This window comes from Leptonychotes weddellii, chromosome 1, assembly GCF_054177405.1.
Source record: "Leptonychotes weddellii isolate Sample4059 chromosome 1, ASM5417740v2, whole genome shotgun sequence".
In the NCBI taxonomy this organism is placed as follows: Eukaryota; Metazoa; Chordata; class Mammalia; order Carnivora; family Phocidae; genus Leptonychotes; species Leptonychotes weddellii.
The window spans coordinates 188,806,170-188,827,001 of NC_138369.1; the positions used below are offsets into that span (position 1 = coordinate 188,806,170).

At 49.7% G+C, this 20,832-nt stretch overlaps 2 protein-coding genes across 2 annotated transcripts in view; both read left to right on the top strand.

Annotated features, from left to right (window-relative positions):
* MX2 (MX dynamin like GTPase 2) overlaps window positions 1–20,832 on the top strand; it is a 185,770-nt gene that overhangs the window by 128,007 nt on the left and 36,931 nt on the right. The window lies entirely within an intron of this gene.
* Window positions 5,833–20,832, top strand: part of FAM3B (FAM3 metabolism regulating signaling molecule B) — a 29,157-nt gene continuing 14,157 nt past the window's right edge. Inside the window, exons 1-2 of the mRNA XM_081800302.1 lie at window positions 5,833–6,040; window positions 13,317–13,440. Coding sequence (XP_081656428.1) covers window positions 5,848–6,040; window positions 13,317–13,440 — 317 coding nt within the window. The 5' untranslated portion in view covers window positions 5,833–5,847. The remainder of the gene's footprint in view (window positions 6,041–13,316; window positions 13,441–20,832) is intronic.

The window sequence follows — 20,832 nt, forward strand, 5'->3', positions numbered from 1 at the left end:
GGACAGTGAGGCAGCCTTTTTAAGTCGGGGGGGGGTTGGTGAGTGGGTGGGAGGTGGGGACGGATGAATGTGGAATGCCCCATTGACACTGATAGAATTTCTGCTAGCATCTCGGGGCGCCTGCGTGGCTCAGTTGGTTAAGCGACTGCCTTCGGCTCAGGTCATGATCCTGGAGTCCTGGGATCAGCAGGGAGCCCGCTTCTCCCTCTGACCCTCCCCCCTCTCATGCTCTCTCTCTCTCTCAAATAAATAAAATCTTAAAAAAAAAAAATTTCTGCTAGCATCTCTTTATAAGGCCGTTTTTATGTTTTCCAAACATCAAATTACTTGAGAAGGCTTGGGAAAAATAGGAAAAAGGGAAGAAGAAACAAAAGTCATTCCACCAGTCATGTCCCCTCTCAAAGCCCGCCTTCCTGGCGGCGACCGCCGTCAGTGCTCACTTGCCTGCCTGCCTCGCCTTATAGGGCGCTCTGGGGTTCCGGGTTAACCTGCCCACCTTTGTGCTTCCTGTTTCCTCCCTATAATCTGAGGAATCTGGATTCCTCCCGGAGCAAGGCAGCATACCTTGTACAAAAATGGGAACTTCAGAAATGGAAGTTCTCTGGGCTTCTTTAGTGGCCTCTCCCCCTCCCTGGAGGGCAGCTTGTCTGTCTGGAGGTGGTAGACTAAACCATCCTCTTTTGTTGGGGCACACCCTTCCAGCTGTGTGGTCATACTCCAGAAAGTTCTAAACACCACCTTTGCTGCTTCATTCCCAAAGTTTGGAAAGACAGATTTTCAGATTTTTCTTTATTGTGTGAAATAGTCATGTTCTCTAAAAAACTGTTTATTTATGAACAGCAGTGTTTTCGGTAACTTGTGTGGATTGTAGGATAAATGGGTGGAAATATATGTCTCTTTTTGGGGGAGAAAACATCTCCCTTGGGGCATTACTTTCATGATACTTGTTTTGGAAGATTTTTTTTTTCATTATTTCTATATTCTTACAGCATTTTGCTGGCTACTTGGTGGAAAATGCTGAATATTCTTAGACTGCTTTCCCCTACCTACACCTTTTTCACACATGGCCCTTGTGAGTCATTCATGGCCCATGTGGTCCTTTTGCATAAAGCTCTGACATAATGTCAGATCTGTATTTATATGGACGTGTGTGCGTAAGAGAGAGTTACCTGCAGAAGCTCAGAACCGTGTTACTTTAGATTTTGTGAGCTCAGGATTTGGCAACATTCTCAGATGCAGCATTTTCCTGGATACTTTGGTCAAGCCCTTGGGTGTGTCCCAGGTAGAAAGTTCACAGGAGGGACGTTCAGATGGAATGGATGAAGTAAGTTAAGCTGCCACCACCCTTCACCTATGGGGCAGCTGCCTGATAGCGGTCGTCCTAACTCCTCAAAAGTAGGGCGTTGGTGTGTGAAACTTACCAGGCAGGTTACCTTCCAGACCTACTATGGGGTTCAGGTGTGACATTTCCCAGCCTTTCTGCCAAAAAGCCTCAGTCAACAGGACAATGACAACAGTGGACACTGAGACCAGCAGAGCCTGAAGCCACAAAGCAGCCAAGTCCCGAGGAGGATGAGTAGGGCTCATCCACCCTCAGCCCTCTCTCACTCCCCCCTCCCCGAGGCAAGAGGTGCAGGTGAGGCTGCCTCCAGGGATTTGGGTTCATGTTGGCAAGGCTGCTAGTGACAAACAGCTTCCTCATCGTACTTTATGTTGAAGGAGATCCCACCAGAAAAAGTGTGTTCTTAGGGGTTCAGAGTTGCCTTCTTCAGGGTCCCCAGGTTGGAGGGGTAGGGGGTGCCCTGAGATCCCCTTACCTGTAGCCTGGCTTAGTGTAAATTGGTTTTAGGACTGCTGCCTTCTCCAGTGTAAGTGAAGGGTCCGGGGCCAACCTGAGACCCCAAGAATCTGAGGGTAGGGATGAGGTTAGGACACACGCAGGCACACATACAGGATGAGTGGGGTGTCTCTGAAGAGGAATTTCACTGACTCCCTGTCCTGCTTGGAGCTGGCCTTTGCTCTAACCCTCCCATGTGACACTTGCTGGTTGGAAGCCCATAGGAGGACGTGTGTCAGCTGCTGCTGATGACTTAATTACTTTACAAGAAAAGACCAGATCCTGGTTACAGGATCACAGAAGGTTCCTAAACTCAGCATACTTCCTCCCTGCCCTTAGCTCCCCTTGGAAGCTGCTGGACCCCCTCCCACACAGGGCCAGGGAGCCATCTTAGCTGAAGTCTGGCTCCCACCTTTCCCAAATGAGTCCTCACCTGTGCCCCGCTCGGCCGCGGGGTTCTTCTCTGCCGCCCAGGGTCTAAGCCTATTTCACAAACTGCTCCAGGTCCTACCTGGTGTGCACTCATCCCAGGGACTGACGCAGGTGTCCAGCCCCGAGACTGGCTGGGCGTTGTCCAGGCTGCCAGGCCTGCTCTCCCCCGGCAGCTGGATACTTCCGTGACTGTAAGGCCTGCCCACCGGCTGCCGGTCTAGCTCCCTGCTGGCGGGGGCCACCAGACTGTTGTGGTGGACTGGTCCCAGTCTGTGCTGCCTGATCTGCCCTCCCGCCTGGAGGTGGTTCTGGCTCTAGGTCTTGGCTTCTCTCGGCCAGCCCCAGAAACCAGCTGCCCCCAGCCGGAACGTCACTGGCTCACCCCTCACCTGAAGCACGGGTACTTTACAGCCTTCCTGGGAGCGCTGGAAAGTGGCCAGGTTTGGGAGCTTACTGCCTTGCAGGGCAGGCCAGCCACAGTTTATAGTTGTGCCTACAAGGACACTTGGGCCATTTAGTCATTCCTCGTGGTCCTCCCTGTCACTTCTGTTCACGTGTCCTTGTTCAGCCGGGGACAGAATCCTGTCTCCCTTCCGTGTAGCTGCCCTTTACACGTGGAAGGTAGCATCGTGTTCTGTTTCGGTGTCCTCCAAGCTAAACACCTGTGCTCAAAGACCTCACACGAGACGTGGTGACTAGAAGGTCCTGCAAAGAGTCTCTGGTTTGCCAATTGTCCTCTTTAAATATGACACTTGGACAAAGTGGTCCAGCTGTGATCTGATACACGCAGGACACAGTGGGCTACTGTTGCCTTTGAGCCAGACGCTCTGGGTGCTGACTCCGTTTCCAGCAGTCATTCCACACTGCTCACTCGGCGTGCATCCAGCAGAATTTTCTGGAACCTCTGTGACCCATGTCTTGGTGTGCGGGCACAATCCTGGAGGGGGACGACCCTTGGTGTGCAATGCCAACAAGGCATGTGAAGGGCTGACGTGAGGGTATGTGGCAGGCTGCACCGAGGTAGGGAGAGCCGTGGAGGGAGAGAGAGAAGGCCGGAGGTCACGGAGGAGAGCAGAGGGACAGACTCAGGCAAAGGTACGTGGCAGGACAGGGCCGAGGCTCCAGTGGATCGGTGTGACCCAGCACAGAGCAAAGAGAGGAGTTGCAGGAACAGAGTCAGCCACGCCCATGGCTCTCACTTTGTTTCCTGTGGCTGGTTTTCTCAGCTTTGAGGTGTCCTTTGGCCCTGCAAACTTCAGTGGCCACCCTGTCCCACCCCTGCGTAACCTTCTAACAACTTTAGGGGCCGCATGGTTTGGAAAACAGAACATCCTGGATGTGGAAGTGCACACTTGAAAAAGACCAACTCGTCCCAGTGAAACCTAAGCGTCCCACCCTGTTCCATCAGCGCCACCCCCTGAGCTCACGAGTCGCCCCCAAGCACAAGCACATGGACTGGAGGACACATCCCCTGTGGACGGTCCAGAGATCTGGAGCACCAGCCCAATGAGGAGGCTTCTGGGTGGAAGACTAGGAGGGCCCCAGCCTTGGAGTTCTGGGCCTCTGCCCCCTGGGGTCATGGTGCATCACTGTCCTCTGACATCTGTGTGTTAACTACCAGAAAGTTGCCCAGCCTCAAGCTTTGGGAGTCCAGAGTTCTTGAGTCTTACTATGTCATTGGTCACATAACCAGCTCAGGTTCCCTTTCATCTTCCTCCTGGAGGTCAGACTGCCAGCCCTCCAATCACATGGCCAGCCCGTCCCTTAAAGCTATCTAAGGACCTGAGGACACTCCTCCACCCCTGTCACCTCTTGAGCCTAGACTCAGATGTGGTCGAAAGGAGCCTCTTAGGAATAACAGCAGACGCTCCTAACAGATAGGAGATACCAAGGGTTTTAGGCTCTCTGTGCCAGGAACTGGGACAAAGCTGAGATACAGTCTTTATTACATGCCCTCTGATAAGTCCACGCGTTGTCTGGAGCACAGCGGGGTGTGGAGTTTTTACTCACTGCCAGCGAGAGGGAAGAGTTAACGATGGTGGTGGCCTGGCAGGGAGGAGGCAGTAGAGATGAAGAAAAGTCTATGGAGGTGAGATTTATGGTTTTGGTAAACCCAACGAGACTGGCTGATGGATTCCATCAGGGCTGGGAGGGGAAGTGTGAAATAAAGGAAGAATCCCAGGTATCTGGCACCTGACCCCAGCCCATCCTGACCCCATGTCTGGCCCATCCACTGAGATGGGCCAGACGTGGGTCAGGAGCAAATCTGGGGAGCGGAGGAAAAATGAAGGGTTTTCCTCTGGGACATCCAGGGTACTGACAGGTTGGCAATTGGGCACCCCTGTCAGGAACTAGAGGATTGTCTGGGCGAGCTAATCCTGGGATCCGGAGGAGAGGCCCAGGCTGTGCCCTGGGAGGGAAAGCCAGCAGAGAAGGCCAGGACGTGCCCACAAAGTGGGAGCCCTGTCAGGAGTGTGGGTGTCAGCCAAGGAGGACATGCACAGGGGTGCCTGTCATCGGGGGACGGGGCACTGGAAGCATGGAGGACTTGGGAGGCTTTGACCAGCACAGCTGCCCTGAGCCATGGAGTGGGAGGGGAGGCCTGGAGGCTATAGGAGGGGTTGGTTATTTCCAGGTGCTTGGCCCGAGTGGGTACAGGAGTGAGGCAACCACAGGACATTGTGGGGTCAGGTGTGAGGTCCCTCTCCTCCCCTCCCTTCTCTTTCCTCCCTCTCCTTTCTCTTCTCCTCCCTCCCTCCTTTCCTTCCTTTTCTTAGTTCTTAGGACTGGACCTGTGAACACATATTTAAATGCTGATGGAGAAATTCCTGTTGTTCTCTTGTGCTGGGCCTGCAGCCATTCTTGCCTTGCAAGTGGCCCTTTTGGTGATCCTGAATCGAGTCCCGATCTTTGAGCTATTTAAGGGGGTAAAATCAGAAAGGTCTGGTGGCAGGTTGTCTGTGAAGGGATGGGGAGCTGTCCCCTAGGCCTCCTGTGACCTAGGAGTGGGTAATGCCTTTTCCTTAAAAAATTGGGAGGAAGGTACCAGAGCCAATCAACCCGAAAGATTACCTCCAAGGATTTGCTGCTTCTGCAAAACTTGGGTTTCTCTGCAAGCTGGTCTGTGATGATAATGACAGGTTCGGTGGCTTTTCCCAGGGTCATGGGGACCCTTTGCCTGTTCACAGGGCACCAGGTGCTATCCTCAGCATAAACAAAAGAGACCCTGCCCTCTGGACTTTGCAGTCCACTTCCAAAAGCCTCCTCACAAAGGAATGAGCCACTTTTGGTCTGTGTCAGTCATGTTGGGTCACGAGGCCACTAATGAATCACTGATGTTAGCATCCGAGGAAGCTCTAAAACCCAGACCAATAGCAAATATAAAAACTTGGCATAGAAAGCATTCATCTCTTGTTTCTCTTATCTGTCGCCGTAACCTCAAATGCGTAGTCTCAGCAATGCCAGCTAAGTCATCGTGGCTTCATTACAGCCACCGCGGGCCCTTACCCACCTGCCACTTCCCGGGACGAACTCCTCAGAGCGCCCTGCAGACGCTGATGCAGGAAGTGGGGGTTAGGATGGCACCTGTCCCCTGGGCATCCACAGTGGCGACTTGTCTGTCCCCAGGCACTTTGAAGATGGCGTTCTTCTTCTTCGCCTCCATATGCGCCTGGTATTCCGGCTACCTGCTCGCGGAGCTCATTCCAGAGGTGTCCCTGACCAGTGCTGTTTATAACATCCGGAGGATCTCCGAGAAGCCCCTCCTCAAGGGTGAGCACCACAGCTCAGCTGCGGGGTGTGCGGGTTCTGGCCTCAGCTCTGCCCCAGCTGGCCATTTTATGTTGATGATGGTGATGATCACGAAAGTGAAGAGGAGGGGAAGGGTGGAGGAGCGGGAGGGGGAGGAGGAGTTCCCACACCTTTCCAAGGTAGATACCCCTACTCATCCCCCCGTGAGACCCCAAGGCAAATTATGATGTTAGGAGAACAAAGAATTTCATTTCCAAGATGTGTTAAATAAAAATATGCATTTGGAATACAACTTAATTTGGGAATGAAGTGAAATCACAAAATCTTCATTAGAATCTCCATTGGAAAATAGGTGGGACACTCAAGGAGTAATCTATACCCCTTTTTGGAATCTCATTGTAAATAGGTATGCTGGCATATTTTTAATACAGAAAAGATTATAGAAAATTAATTTGCACAAATATAAAGAACCGGGTGATGCTTTGGACACTGCATTCCTCCGTGCCTGTGGAGTACCCAGGGTAATGGTGATCCCTGGCTTTGGGCTGGGTTCAAGGATGAGCGTAGCTGCTGCCGTCAGCATGGGAACCTCTGTTACTCTTGGCTCAGCAGAGTGACTCTGACACCCTCCTGGGAGTGTTTGTTCTAAACATCCTCAGTGACTCCTCACGTCTGGTCCGATGTGAAACAAAGGAAGGAGCATGTTGACATGTGAGATCAGTGTTGGGCATGGAGAGAAAGGGGCTGAGGAACCAGAGACACATACCGAGCACCTCCCCCCATGGCTGAGGCCGCTTGGACTGAGCCCCCCTGCGCTTGGCCCTGATGTACCACCCCCATCTTGGGCTTTCACCCTAATCCATGGGTTGCTTTTCCACTTCATAAACTGTTCTCTTATTTTTTTTAAAAAAAGATTTTATTTATTTATTTGCCAGAGAGAGTGCACGTGTGCACAAGCTGGGGGATCAGTAGACAGAGGGAGAAGCAGGCTCCCCACTGAGCAGGGAACCCAATGCGGGACTCGGTCCCAGGACCCTGGGATCGTGACCCGAGCCCAAGGCAGACGCCTCACTGACTGAGTCACCCAGGCATCCCTAAACTATTTCCTTAAAATGACCCAACTCCCTGTGTGGCCTCGGAGGCCCTGCGCTTCTGGCTTTGGGTTTTCTGAAGTTAATTCTTACCCTGCGAGTCTGTGCTCCCCTGGGTGCATGCCATCTTCATGTTGTATGCTGCCCCCCCACCCCTGCCCTGCCGTCTCTACGAGGTTGTAAATCTGAGCTCATTCCGAGTCCCCTGAATCTCCCTGGGTTTCTAGACCTGCCCCCTCTCTCCCTTCTCTGGACCCTTGGCTGTTGTTTGGAGTCCACGTGCCGACCGCTCCGGGTCATCCTATTCCTCATACTGAATGAGAGGACTTCACATCGGTCTGGCTCCTTCATGAAAGAGGCTTGCTCGCCTGGAAGGACAGAGAACCCCGTGGCTCCCTCTCTCCCCACAGGCCTCAGTGTCCCTCCACCCTTCCCCCCACTGGCATGGGCCAAGGCTGCTCAGGTTTTATCTTCTCCTGCCCCATCTCCCCATTTTCCATGCCAGTCCTCCCCAACCCCTCTGAGGGGTTTCAGGACATCTTTATGTTTGAATACCTCATCGCAGAACCAGCTGTCCTATTTTATGGATGTGTATCTTGGTGCCAAAAGGTGCTGCCCTCTCAGTGGGGCGCAGGGGGCTGTTCGGGGCAGGCTGCAACTTTGAACACCAGGCCTTTGTCCCCGTGCCCCGCCCCCTCTTCTGTAGATCTCGCATTTGTGCCTTGTCCATTTTTTGTGAGATGGTTCTGTTCTTGTTGATTTGCAGGGAGTTTTTTGTATACGTCTGAAGCGGTCAATGCCTGTTCCCCACATGGCACGTATCACAGTCAGCGATGATCTGTCCTAGCTTGCTTTCCATCTCTTGCATTCACCGTACGAGAGCTACTCTGTTCCCTGCTGTCCCTGTAGGGCTGAGGACGGCATGCGGTGTTCAACAAGTACTTTGTCAATAAGTGTCTGTATAATGAGAATTTGTGCATCCGTGGACGAGTGAGTGGTTGGAAGCCACATACACCCCCATACACAGCTGGTGACCCCAGGCCTCGAAGGTCAGTTTCAGGAGAGTGAGTAGAAGGAGAACCCTGTTGAAATTTTCTCCCGTATACTTCAGATGTGAGGTCATTGAATCATTTTCTTAGAGGCTCTGGTGAGACGGAACCGAGCCAACCAAATCAGCCCTGTCGAGCCACCTTCCTAGATTCTCAGCCAGGATGGAATGAGCTGACAACCGCTGAGCGGCTGCGTCGCAAGAAAAAGCCAGAAAAACTATGTTTAATTCTAATTCTGCCACTGACTAGTTGTCATTGCCTTCGAGATCCCTCCTGTGTCATGCGGAAGGGACATTGCCGGTGTCTCTATGTCTGAGGCTCTTTCTGGTTCCAAAACGAACCCTCCCTGGCAGGGTGCTGCGTCCTCCAGAGAACCACGCTAGCTGGTAGGGCCTTAACGACCTTACCTGGCTCCCGTTTCCATGCCCGCGCAGCAAGGGCACAGAAGCAGCCAGGCCACTGTCTCTGGGGGGACATGGGGACAGAGGTCCAGGGGAGGAGACACAGCACCACGCCCACACAGCTCCCCGTGGGGTTCGGCATCCTTCCACATTGGCACCACCCAGCCAGACGGAACTGGTGCGCTGACAATCTGTCCCACTTCACTGTCCTCGGGACACCCAAGAAATCATTATCACTGACTGTCAGAGAGACCAGCACTCTTTGGGTGTCTTCTGGGCTTTTATTTCTGCGGACTGGACTTTAATCTCATCTAGAACAATGAGGCAAGTTGACATGGCTGAAATGTGACCGAACACACCCCAGTAGCACCCTTCTTGTTTGCCTGGCACACACAGTAGGAACACATTTCTGGAATCACCTTCCTCATTTAAAGGGGTGAGGGCAGTCATGGTTCCCAAATCAGGAAGTATTTCAGAAAGACAGATTCCTGGACCCCGCTCCAGGAAATTAAGAATCTATGGGTTCAACATGGAGCCTAAGAACCTATTTTTGTTTTAGTGAATGTAAGGATAAGAAATAAGGTAAGGCTTCCCTCAGCAAGAGAATGATTTCTAAGGCTGAAGTTCACAGCAGGAGGCCCGCCATGTTGGAGCCACGTGGCCGATCGGGGCCCTGGGTCTTACTTAAACCAACAGGCAGGCTCTTCAGGAGACAGGGAAGCAGGATACTGACGAGCAGGCCCGCTGTTCCTCCTGGCTGGGCATCAGCTCCTACATATTCACGTGGGCTTTACTGTTCAATCTTGGGGAAAGAAATTTCAGGAAAATGCGCTGAGGACCTAGATGTAGCACAGTATCTGGTACTTAACAGATATTTTTGGAACAAATATCTGGGAATTAGGGAGTGAATCTGGTGGGGAACATGGTGGGGAAGAGGCAGGGTTTGGAAAGACTCTGTCTTCTGAGAAGATGTGTCTACACCTCCACACCCCCACCCCGAATAAAGAATATGATCTTTTTTCTTTGGTCCCATAATGACAGTGTGGGTTTCTAGGGAATGGGTAGAAGGTTAAACGAGCCTTTTTGAAATGCACAGACTACCCAACTGTTCCCAGGCACTGCGAGAAAATACCACCTCCGTGTCATCCCTGGTCACTAGATCCACGTTGTCCTTGGAGAATCGGATGAAAATCAAGTGCCTCCCTTGTGGAAAATGCACCTGTGCATACCCACATGAACAGCACCCTCATTTTGCTGGGGCCTCTGAGTGGCAGGGCTGTAGGTTTGGAAGACCTGCCCTTGGCACTCCTGGCAAGGCATGGACTCCGGCGCCCAGGGATGCTGGCTGCCATGTGGACAGCAAGGCCTTTGCCTGGACTGCTGCTGACCGCACAGGATGAGGAGGTGATGGAAGATTATCCATATGAGCCCCCCAGGGACGGCGGCACTGGGAAACTCCAGCTTCAGGCCTTTGGGAGAATTTCCAGGGTAAGAGGGTGGGAGAGATGGGCAGGCTGAGTCTTGTCCAGTACTGTGCTTGCTCTGCTGGACTGGTCACTTTTCTCCTGTCTCTGAGCCCCAGCCAGGTGGAGCAGAGGGGTCACCAGCAGGAGGGAGAATAGGAAATAGCTCAGGTTGGGACCCAGCCCACACTGCCCCACTAGTCCCTATGTTTCCTCCTGACCTGCTTCACTCAGGTCCCTCTCCCACATAGAGTCCTGGCTCCTGGCTTTAAAACAAAGCAAAATACCTTTTCCTGTTACCCTCGACACTTTGGTATTAATCTGCTGTGGTTCTGTCTCTAAATTACCATATCCTGTGGGGGTCAGGAAGTACGATGTGCCCTCATGGCCTTATCTCTTGAGATCTGTTGGGTACATGGGGGACCATCCACCTCTGCCAGTCAACACGTCACACCTGTCAGCATGCCCAGCACATTCAGGACAGATTTAGGTCCTTTTCATCATTAGGTTGAGAGGCTCACGTAGCCAGTACAGTCCTACAGCCTGTGATGATGGCAAAAAGACCTGCAAACAATGTCCTTCTCTGAGAGCAGAGGGTGGGTTCCATTTGGGGAACAGCAGGGTCCATCCAGAAGTGAGCGAGTCTGTGTGCTTGTTAAGGGGATAGCATTACCTACGCTAAGGCAATGCAGGTAACAGGTAGAATAAATGTGGATCCATCCCACTGTAATAGGGGTGCCTCGGTGGCTCAGTCACTTAAGCGACCGACTCTTGATTTCAGCTCAGGTCATGATCTCAGGGTCCTGGGATGGAGCCCCGCATCAGGCTCAGAGTCTGCTTCTCTTCCTCTTCCTCTGCTCCTCCCCCTGTTTGCACACATGTGCTCTCTCTCTCTCTTTCTCTCAAATAATAAGTAAGTCAATTTTTAAAAGAAAAGTATTTGCTCTAGATTGGCTATATACACAGGATGTCCACAAGTCAGGAAACAGGACATATCTACTTTTTTCTTTTTTTTTTTTTAGATTTTATTAGAGAGAGAGAGCACACAAGCAGGGAGAGCTGCAGGTAGAGGGAGAGGGAGAAGCAAGCTCCCTGCCAAGCAGGGAGCCTGATACCTGGCTCGATCCAGGACCCTGGGATCATGACCTGAGCTGAAGGCAGACACCCAACCAACTGAGCCACCCAGGCGCCCCAGAACATATCTAACAGTATGTTACATTTTCAAATATTATGTTCAATGTGTTTTTAGGTAAATTACCTCTACATTTAAAGTAATGGGTATTATTATTAAATTTTTTAAAAGGGCGCCTGGGTGGCTCAGTTGGTTGAGCGACTGCCTTCGGCTCAGGTCATGATCCTGGAGTCCCGGGATCAAGTCCCGCATCGGGCTCCCTGCTCGGCAGGGAGTCTGCTTCTCCCTCTGACCCTCCCCCCTCTCATGTGCTTTCTCTCTCTCATTCTCTCTCTCTCAAATAAATAAATAAAATCTTTAAAAAAATTTTTTTAATAAAAAGCTAAAAATACTGTAGTGCCCCAAATCCAGAGACACTGAGAATATACTGTATTTATAGCACTTTTTCATGTTAATGGTTGGACCCCTTGCTTTAAATTTAGGAATCTGGAGATTGAGAAAAAACATAGGGAATATATTACTTGAAAATTTATGTAAGTAACATACTGCTTAAGGATGTTTAATCTGTGTTTGCCAACCTTGCAGATGCCCTCTGTATGCATAGAAAAGTCTGGAAGAAAATATGCCAAAGAGTAAAACAATTAAGATTCTTTAGAGTGAAGATATGTAGGATTTTTTCCCTTCATTTTGCTTTTCTATTACTTCTAATTTTCTTCTGCAGACAGTAAATTAGGAAAAGTAAAATCCCATGGGCCTTTCTTGTTTAAAAAAATAGACTAATAGGAAGAAAAACTGGCAAAGGTGGACCAGAGCTACAGCCTTTGGTGTTCAGGAAGCCTCACCGTCCCTCGTGGCTTTTGCATGGGGCTCCGGACAGGAACAGGGTTCAGAGTCTCTGACGTCGGGAGATTTCTCCTCTGAGGGGCAGATATCTACTTAGTCGGTCAACAAACACTGGGGCAGCTGGGTGTACCGCACACCACCTTGGGGCTGGTGCCGCCATCCCTGCCCTCGTGGGGCAAGGGAACTATAGGATACTGGAGCACTGAGTGTCAAGAAAAAGAAAAGAGGACAGCGCGGGAGCTCAGCCTCAGGGGCGGGGCCGGTGAGGAGGAGGGCGTGATGTGGAGGGTGGGAAGGGGTGCGTGCTCCCTGGAGAACTCTGTGTTCCCTACCCCTACCCGGGGCCCCGAGGCTGGGTGCACACCGGCTTCCCCATGCCTACCCAGAAGCTCTGCCTCCTCCGCTCAGCAGGGCAGCACGCCGGGTCTTCACGGTGTCTGTGTGCACCCCGACTCCCCCCAGCAGGGCCTTCCAGGCCTCACCACTCAGCCAGCTGTGCCTCACAGCCGTGTGCCCTACAGCAGAGAAGTGCAGCCCACGTCTCCAGTGAGACGGGACGAGCCAGAGCACTGCCTGCGTCTTTGCACTGGGGACTTGGGATTCAAACCTGAACTGAGCCCCTCGTGGGGGGATCCGTGGTCAGTGACAGCCACCGGTACCTTGGGGTGAGCAGGGAGGCGCACGCGGTGGCGATGGCCACAAAGCACCCAGCAGGCGGAGGGGTGGCCTCGGGCAGGTCCCCAGTCCTCCCCAGTTGCTGAGCCCTGTAGTGTGGGGGTGCTGGGGAGCCCTCTCCCTGGCCTGCTCATTGCACGCCCCACAGAGGAGCCCAGTGCCTCAGGCTCAAGTGAAAGGAAAGGGGTCCGCCATGGCCAGAGTGGGGTCTGGGCGTGTGTGTGTGCGCACGTGCGTGTTTCAGGGTGTATAAATGCAGAAGCTGGATAGATGTTCCATACATGGCTGTTTCTTTGCTCGCCAGCACTCTCAGACCCAAGGGAGCTCTCTTTAATTGTGATACGAAAAACACATTGTGTGCCGAGAACGTCAGGGGCCTGACCCTTCCGAAACTGTGATGCTCACTCCACATCCACTCCCTTCTGCATGTTTGTTATTGTTAGACAAACGCAGATGAAATCAACTGTATCTTTAGGGGGATTTCTGACGCTGCTGCTGAGAAGTTGGTGACCCCTTCTCCCCTCCCGTAGGGACTTGCCAGCGTGAAGTCCCGGGATAGGAGGCCCGCCGTTCACGCTCGGGCAGTGGGTTCCTCTGATAAGTCCTTGCATGATGCTGACTCCTCCGTTCTTGTTTGCTGCAGCCCCAGCCCCTAAAAGGCAGAAATGTGACCACTGGACCCCGTGCCCCTTGAACACCTATGCCTACCGCTTGCTCAGCGGGGGCGGCAAGGACAAGTATGCCAAAATCTGCTTTGAAGATGAGCTGTGAGTACCCATGTTGAAGAAGAAAACATAGCTGTCCCACTCGATTCTTTCCCTACTCCGGGGTGGGCCAGCCACTACGTCTGCCCTCGGGAGGGAGAGGCATGGCCCTGATCCCGGGCAAAGGCCGGGAGCCTCGAGGGGGACTGAGCATGCTCCCTAGGCCTTCCCTGGGGAGGACAAGCTGCCGCCCGGGGCTGGGTGTGTCCCTGCGTGGAACTTTCCTTTGACTGCAGGAGAAACAAATACGTTGTGCTTTGCTTTGAACGTGTGTCCTGACCCTTCCAAGTCACAGAAACACCAAAATTCAGCAGACACAGGATCGCTTCCATTTTATTGTATGAGTCTCACCATCAAGGAGTAAAGCAGGGGCTCTTTCTCTCGGCAGCCCGCACCTCCTTGTTCCAGGTCTGTGTGACTGGCTGACCCACGATAGCCTAAATAAATCCCGGCACCTGGGACTGCCCTGGCCTAGTGTTTGCACTTGCTTGGGTGGCCACACCAAAGCGCCACAGACCGGATGCTCAAACAACATTCATTCTCTCGGTGGGTCTGGAGGCTGGCCGCCCAAGGTCAAGGTTGGGTGGGGTTGCTTCCCTCTGAGGGCGGTGAGGGAGAGTCGGTCCCAGGCTGGCTGCCTGTGTGCTCACGTGGTCTTCCCTCTGCACGTGTCTGTGTCCTAATTCCGCCTTTAAAAAGGCCACCAGTCATAGGGATTAGAGCCGACCTTAAGGACCTCATTTTCACTTAGTCACCTCTTTAAAGGCCCTGCCTCCAAATAAGGTCACGTTCCAGGGATCTAGGTGTTAGGACATCAGCATACGGATTTTGAGAGACCATAGTTCAATCCGTACCACCTGGCCTGAGGATGCTTAGGCCATACAGTAATTACTACAAAGGAGACCGAGCGCCGGCTGTTCCCAGCACTGGGGAGGAAGTCTTTCCCTGTGATGCACCCCTTTTCCCCAAACTGGGTGCACCTTCCTTTCTCGTCGGCTGGATCACCACGGTAGCCCTCAGCCCTCGCTACCCGTCCCTCGCTGCCACCGTCCTTGTCCTCCCAAGGAGTGTGTGGCACACTGGGGCGTGAGCTGCGCTGGGCTCAGCTTCCCCTCCTTGCCTGGTCCCAGCTCATCCCCGGTCCATACTGGGAGGTGAGTGGAAACCACACTCCCTTCTGCGGGTCCATCGCTTACCAAAGGCCTACTTCACTCAGCCAGGGAGTTTCTGGGTAGACATTCCTCTGCACGCACCCCCGGTGGGGCACTCGGTGGGCCGGTAATTCCAAGAAACGTGGCTCTGCTGCTGTAGGAGCTTGCGTCCACACTTCAGGGTCCCCCACCTCAGCCCCGCTGACACTGCAGGCCAGCGACTCTGTGTCGTGAGGGGATGCTGGACAGTGTGGGGGTAGCAGCATCCCGGCGTCCTCCCGCTGGATACTGCGGGCCACCCCGTCCAGCTATGACAACCACACATGTCTCTGGGCACTGTCATATGTCTCCGGGGTGGTCACATTATTCCCTTCGCCACCAAGAACTGTAACACCTGGAGAAAGCAAACAGATTTTCCAGCATCTGTGGTGAATGCCACATGGTAATTTTGTGTGGGGCCGTGGAGTTTGAGAGGTGAGTGTACCCTTGAATGGGATTGTCAGTGAGGTCCGTGGATGAGACAAGGTGGGGATTCAGCTCGAAAACTGAGCAGGATCCCCTGGTAAAGAAGCAGGGAGACCTGGGGGCGGGCGGGGACAGTGGGATGGGGACGCTCATCCAGAATCACGTCGCCAGAAGGGGAGTTGTTCCAAGTCAGACCGGGGTTTCCACTGCTCCACGGTGCCCAAAGCCTTCCCCTGACCATTCAGAGCAAGAGCATCATGCTTACCTAGTGCAGACTAACGCACATATACATCAGCTTCGCGTGACTTCCTGTGAGGTGTGCCATTTGTCACCCCCGCCGTGCAGACAAGGAAACGGATTCACAGACAGGTTCAGTAACTAGCCCCCCAGCACGCAGCTAGTCAGCGGCAGCGCCACTGGCGTCCATGGATGTGCTGTGCAGACCGACTTGAACCCGGTTAGCTAATGGAGCAGCTCACTGTATGAACATGTGGGATCCAAATGCAGCTTGCCTGCTCTCAAACAGTATTCCAGATGGTCTTTAGAAACAGTGTGGTATAAAGCAGGAGAGACTCAAATAACAGCAGGTTAAAAGGAACAGAGGAGTGAACATGAGCAGAGACCTAAGGAGAGTGATTCGCTTGGGTTAGCACTGTGTTTCGTTGTAATCAACTCATGGAGTAAAAAGTGCTGGGTTGTGGTGATCTCATCATCTTATAAAGAAAAGATATGTTTATGTAGAAAGATAAGCAGTTTTCTGCCGCTCATTTCCTTTGCACAACCAGCCCTCCCTAGGGACAGCCACCTCCAACTCTCTTTCCTTCCTTCCCCGTCTCCACGGAGCAGGCTCATGCTCACACTTCTTGGTTTTCCTGTGTTAGGCATTATCTGTGGACCGGCCCCTCGGTAGGTGAGCAATCTCCCGTCATTGACGCTCCTGTCTTCTTCCTCACCATGGTCCTGATTCAGTTATCATACTGACTGTGCCGCTTTAGTTTGATCAAGATCCAGCGTTTGCATTATTAAGACCACCAAAAGAAAATCCAAAGGGCTTTACTTGATGTGAGTGTTTTATCCACTGAGGAACAGTTGGGAGAACAGTGGTCGGAAAGTCCAGACCTCAGCAGTTACAGCTCCGCGTACGAAGCAGGAATAAGCGCACTGTTTTCTAGTGTGATTTGTTACGGGAGACGTACATTCATTACCTGTTCATGCTGAAAAGTCACACTGACATGGGAAAGCTTAATTTTAAGGTTGGAGTCAGCATTTCAGTTATGTGACTGTGAGTGTTTGGTGACATAGTCAAATGGTGGCCTCCAGGTTTATTTGCTTTTTTTTTTAACATGGCTAAGTGAAGGTTCTGTGTGGCTGAAGCATGTCGTGTATGACGGTTGTTGATTTTTGTTTGCTGTTGGCTTGCCTGGTTTTCCGTGTACTTACATCAGTTTAATCCCTAAGCATTCCTCCAGTGAAAATAAATCTAATGTCACCTCAGGTATTCATCAGGCTCATCTTCTGGAGCCTTCTGACCCACTCGGGTCAGCAGGCTTGCTGTCGGGGTACCGTGCAGCTGTTGCCTGGCATTCCTATCCACTGTCATCCTGGAATAACCTTGTATCCCTCTCTGGAGTTGGAGCTCCTCTTTCTGGGTTACAGCACCTTCCACTCTCCTAGACTCCTCCTTTGTTTTGCTGAAGACAGGGCGATCAGACATCATCTGGGTGGGGTCCCCAATCAGATATGGAGGATGATCAGCTATCAGAGGGAGGGGGATCTGGATAAACTGACTTACCAGAATTCTTCTAAAACTGGACACTGCAGAGGTGAACACAGAAGTCCAAAAGTCAGGCCTAGTTAAAGAAGGAGCTCAGGGGAGCCCAAAGGGAGTTTGGTGAAGGAGAGAGTCTGTGTGAGCACAGAGGGACACCAAGCAGGTCCATTCCTGGAAGATGCAGGCTCTGCTGCGGGCCATCCTGGATTCCAGATGCCCTTGTGGCCTTGCTGAAGCCTCCTGAGACTGCATGGCAGCCTAAAGCACGTCCAGCCAGGCTTTGTCCCCCTCTCCTTTGCTTAGGGTCACACTAGTACTGTGGTCTGACAGCTCTCCCCACTTAACCAAGCCCCTTCCCCATCTCCTCTTGTAGGCATTTCCCTGGACACAGATTCTTGTGCTTTTATCCTGTTCTGATATCTGCTCCTCAGAAGACTCAGATTAGCACAGTAAGAATGATTGTTTCCCCACAGTCTGTCCAGCACAGCACGTTGACAGACACTTTGATCTCTGCCATTCTGAGAGATAAAAATTGAAGTCTCTGATTAGGTTTTTACTTTCATTGCTTTTGCTGAGTGAATTGAGGATCTTTTATGCTAAGAGCCTTTGTATTTATTTTCTGTAAACTATCTGTTTATATCTCTTGCCCATTTTCACCTCTCTCACTGGCCTTTTCTTACTGATTTACAAGATTCCTTCTATATTAGTTAGGCTTTTTTGTGTGTTGTAAAAATCTTCTCCATATTTTATCTTTTCACTTATTAGAATGGTATTTTTAAATATGCTTATGCCCTAGTTAATATATGAGCTTTAACAAAGCAAAAAAAAAAAAAATACAAACCATATAGCGAAAGCAAAATCTTTAAATTTTAAAAAGCAACAAAAACAGAAAGCAACCCAAGTATGGTGATATCACAAAGAACGAATATATCTCACATAAAAGTGGTCTGAAAGCTGCCAATGAAGGGAGAACAACTCTTAGATTAGATCACAGCACATAAACTCCCAATAATGCTGCAGATAAAACACACACACATACCAGAGAATTGAGGTCACGGGGCAAACCGATGCCCTGAAAATGGGACAGACAGGTAGATTCACAGAATCACACCTCAGCTAGAGCCAACATCAGGCAGGAATCCTCCAGAGGCAACTGACTAGTTGCTTGAGACTGAGTTTGGACTATTTTGAGAGATTAAAACTCCTAGAGGAGCCCCTACACTTTCCTGAGTTTTTCTGCCAGGAAGCCCACCAGGCTCTCAGAGTGAAGATCAAAGAAAAATCCCCTCATGCTTTTGTCAGGGGGAAGGGAGAGTAGCCATTCTGAAATATGCCCACAGTGTTCTGTTCTCCTTAACAATGGCCCCGCCTTCAAGGGAAATTGTTTTACCAGATACTAACTGGCCTGTGGGAGGGAAATACCCAGCATCAGCTCCTTCTCACCTTCCTGTCTCACCTAAGGAGTCAAAAAACAATATGGCCGGGGCACCTGGGTGGCTCAGTCGTTGAGCATCTGCCTTCGGCTCAGGTCATGGTCCCGGGGTCCTGGGATCGAGCCCCGCGTCGGGCTCCCCGCTCGACGGGAAGCCTGCTTCTCCCTCTCCTTCTCCTGCTTGTGTTCCCGCTCTCGCTGTCTCTCTATCTGTCAAATAAATAAATAAAATCTTAAAATAAAAAAAAGAAAAGAAAAAATATGTCCACCTGTGAGGGCACCACCTGCAGCACAGGCTCAGCAAAAGCCTGAGACCCAGTCTTAGGACTGTAGAACATTTCCTCATGCCCCACATCTTACCACCACATAAATAAAGCTCCTTAAAAATAACAGGGGGTCACACCTCAAAAGAACCACAAGGCTAAACCCAATTTTAAAGAGAGTCTGTAGGATACTCAGACATAGGGGAGAAATTTTAATCGTTGACACCTGTAGCCACAGTAAAGAACAAACACAGCGCACTCCTAGCCAGATGAACATAAAGATTCACAGTACATTTTATTTACCTCTGTTCCTTTTAACTGGCATACCATGTCTGGCTTTCAACAAAAGTAACAAGGCATACTAAAGGCAAACAGCACAGTTTGAAGAGATAGGGCAAGCATCAGAACTTACCTCCAATATTGCAGAAATTTTGTAGTTAGCAGACCAGGAATTTGAAACAATAATGATTAATATGCCAGAGGCTCCAATAGAAAAGGTGGATGGAATACAAGAACAGCTGAGTAATGCAAGCAGGGAGATGAAATCCCTCAGAAAGAATCAAAAGGAAATAGTGGAAATTGAAAAGACTGTAACAGAAGAGGCAAACACCTTTGATGGGCTCATCAGTAGACCAGATACAACCAAGGAAAGAATCAGTGAGCTTGAGGATATGTCAATAGAAATTCCCAAACTGAAAGAGGAAGAGAAGGAAAAAAAAGACTAAAGGAAAAAACAAAGACAGAACAGAATATCCAAGAACAGTAAGACAAGTACAAAAGATATAATATGTAATAGGGAACCAGAAGAAGGGAGAGAGAAAGGAACAGAAATATTTGAAGTAGTGTTGCTGAAAATGTTCCAAAATTATTAACAGACACCAAACCACAGATCCAGGGAGCTTAATGATACTAAGTAAGATAAATACAAAAAAATCTACACCTAAGTATGTTATATTCAAACTACAAAGGACCAAAGGCAAGGAGCAAATCTTGTAAGAAGCCAGAGGCAAACAAACCAAAATGAAAAAACACCTTACCTATAAAGGAAGAAGGATAAGAGTTACATTGGGCTTTTTTTTTGTTTTTCAGAAACCATGCAAACAAAAAGAAAATGGGAAGAAAGCAAAGGGTTGTACCTGTTAGATTCCCATCAGTGTATGAGAGTTGATCCACCATCATACTTACCAACACTTGTATGGTCAGTCTTTCTAATCTTGGGCATCCTAATAGGGGTGCGGTGGTATCTGACTGAGGTTTTAGTTTGCATTTTTCTAATAACTAATGATAGTGCACCTCTTTTTTATGTGTTTATTTGCTATATGTATATCTTATTTGATGAAGTATCTATTTAAGTCTGTGGTCATTTTCATTTGGTTGTTTTCTTATTATTGAGATTTCTTTATATATGCTGTATACAAGTCCTTCATCGAATACATGATTTACAAATATTTTCTCCCAGTTTGTGGCTTGTCTTTTTCTTCTCTTAACTGTGTTTATCAAAGAGCAGAAATTCCTAATTTTAATGAAGTCCAGTTTACCAGTTTTTTATTTTAGGATCATACTTTTTGTGTCATATCTTAGATCTTTTCGCCTAACTCAAGGTCACAGAAATTTTCTTCTATGTTTTCTTTTAGAAATTTGATAGTTTTAGATTTTTCATTTCATATACTGTGAGATACCCATTTGGGGTTAATTTTTGTGTATGGTGTGAAATTTGGATTGAAGTAATTTTTTAATGTGGATATCCAATTGTTCTAGCACCATTTATTCCAAATACTATCTTACTCTAGTGATTTTCCTTTGCACCATTAGCAAAAATCAAGTGACCATACATGTGTGTATCTAATTCGGGATTCTCCATTCTCTTCTATTTATATGTCTTTTTACTATATACAGTGTCTTGATAAATGTAGCTTTGCAGTAATTCTTGAAGCTCAATAACATAATTTCTTCAGTTTTGTTTTTCATTTTCAAAATTATTTTCACTATTCTAGATTCTTTCCATATCCATAGAATTTTAGAGTCAGCTTATAAATTTCTACACAAAAGCCTATTGGCTTTTGATTGGGATTGCGTTGGAACTCTAGATCAATTTGGGGAAAATTGACATCTTAACAATATTGAATCTTTTACTCAACAAACATAGTTAGCTCTCCGTTTACTTAAATTTTCTTTAACTTGATTCAGAGATGTTTTTATGGCATTCAGTGTACAGATCTTGAAGCTCTTTTATTATATTTATCTCTAAGTATTTCATTTTTGATGCTGTAGTATATTTTTAAAAATTTTAATTTCCAACTGTTCATTGCTAGT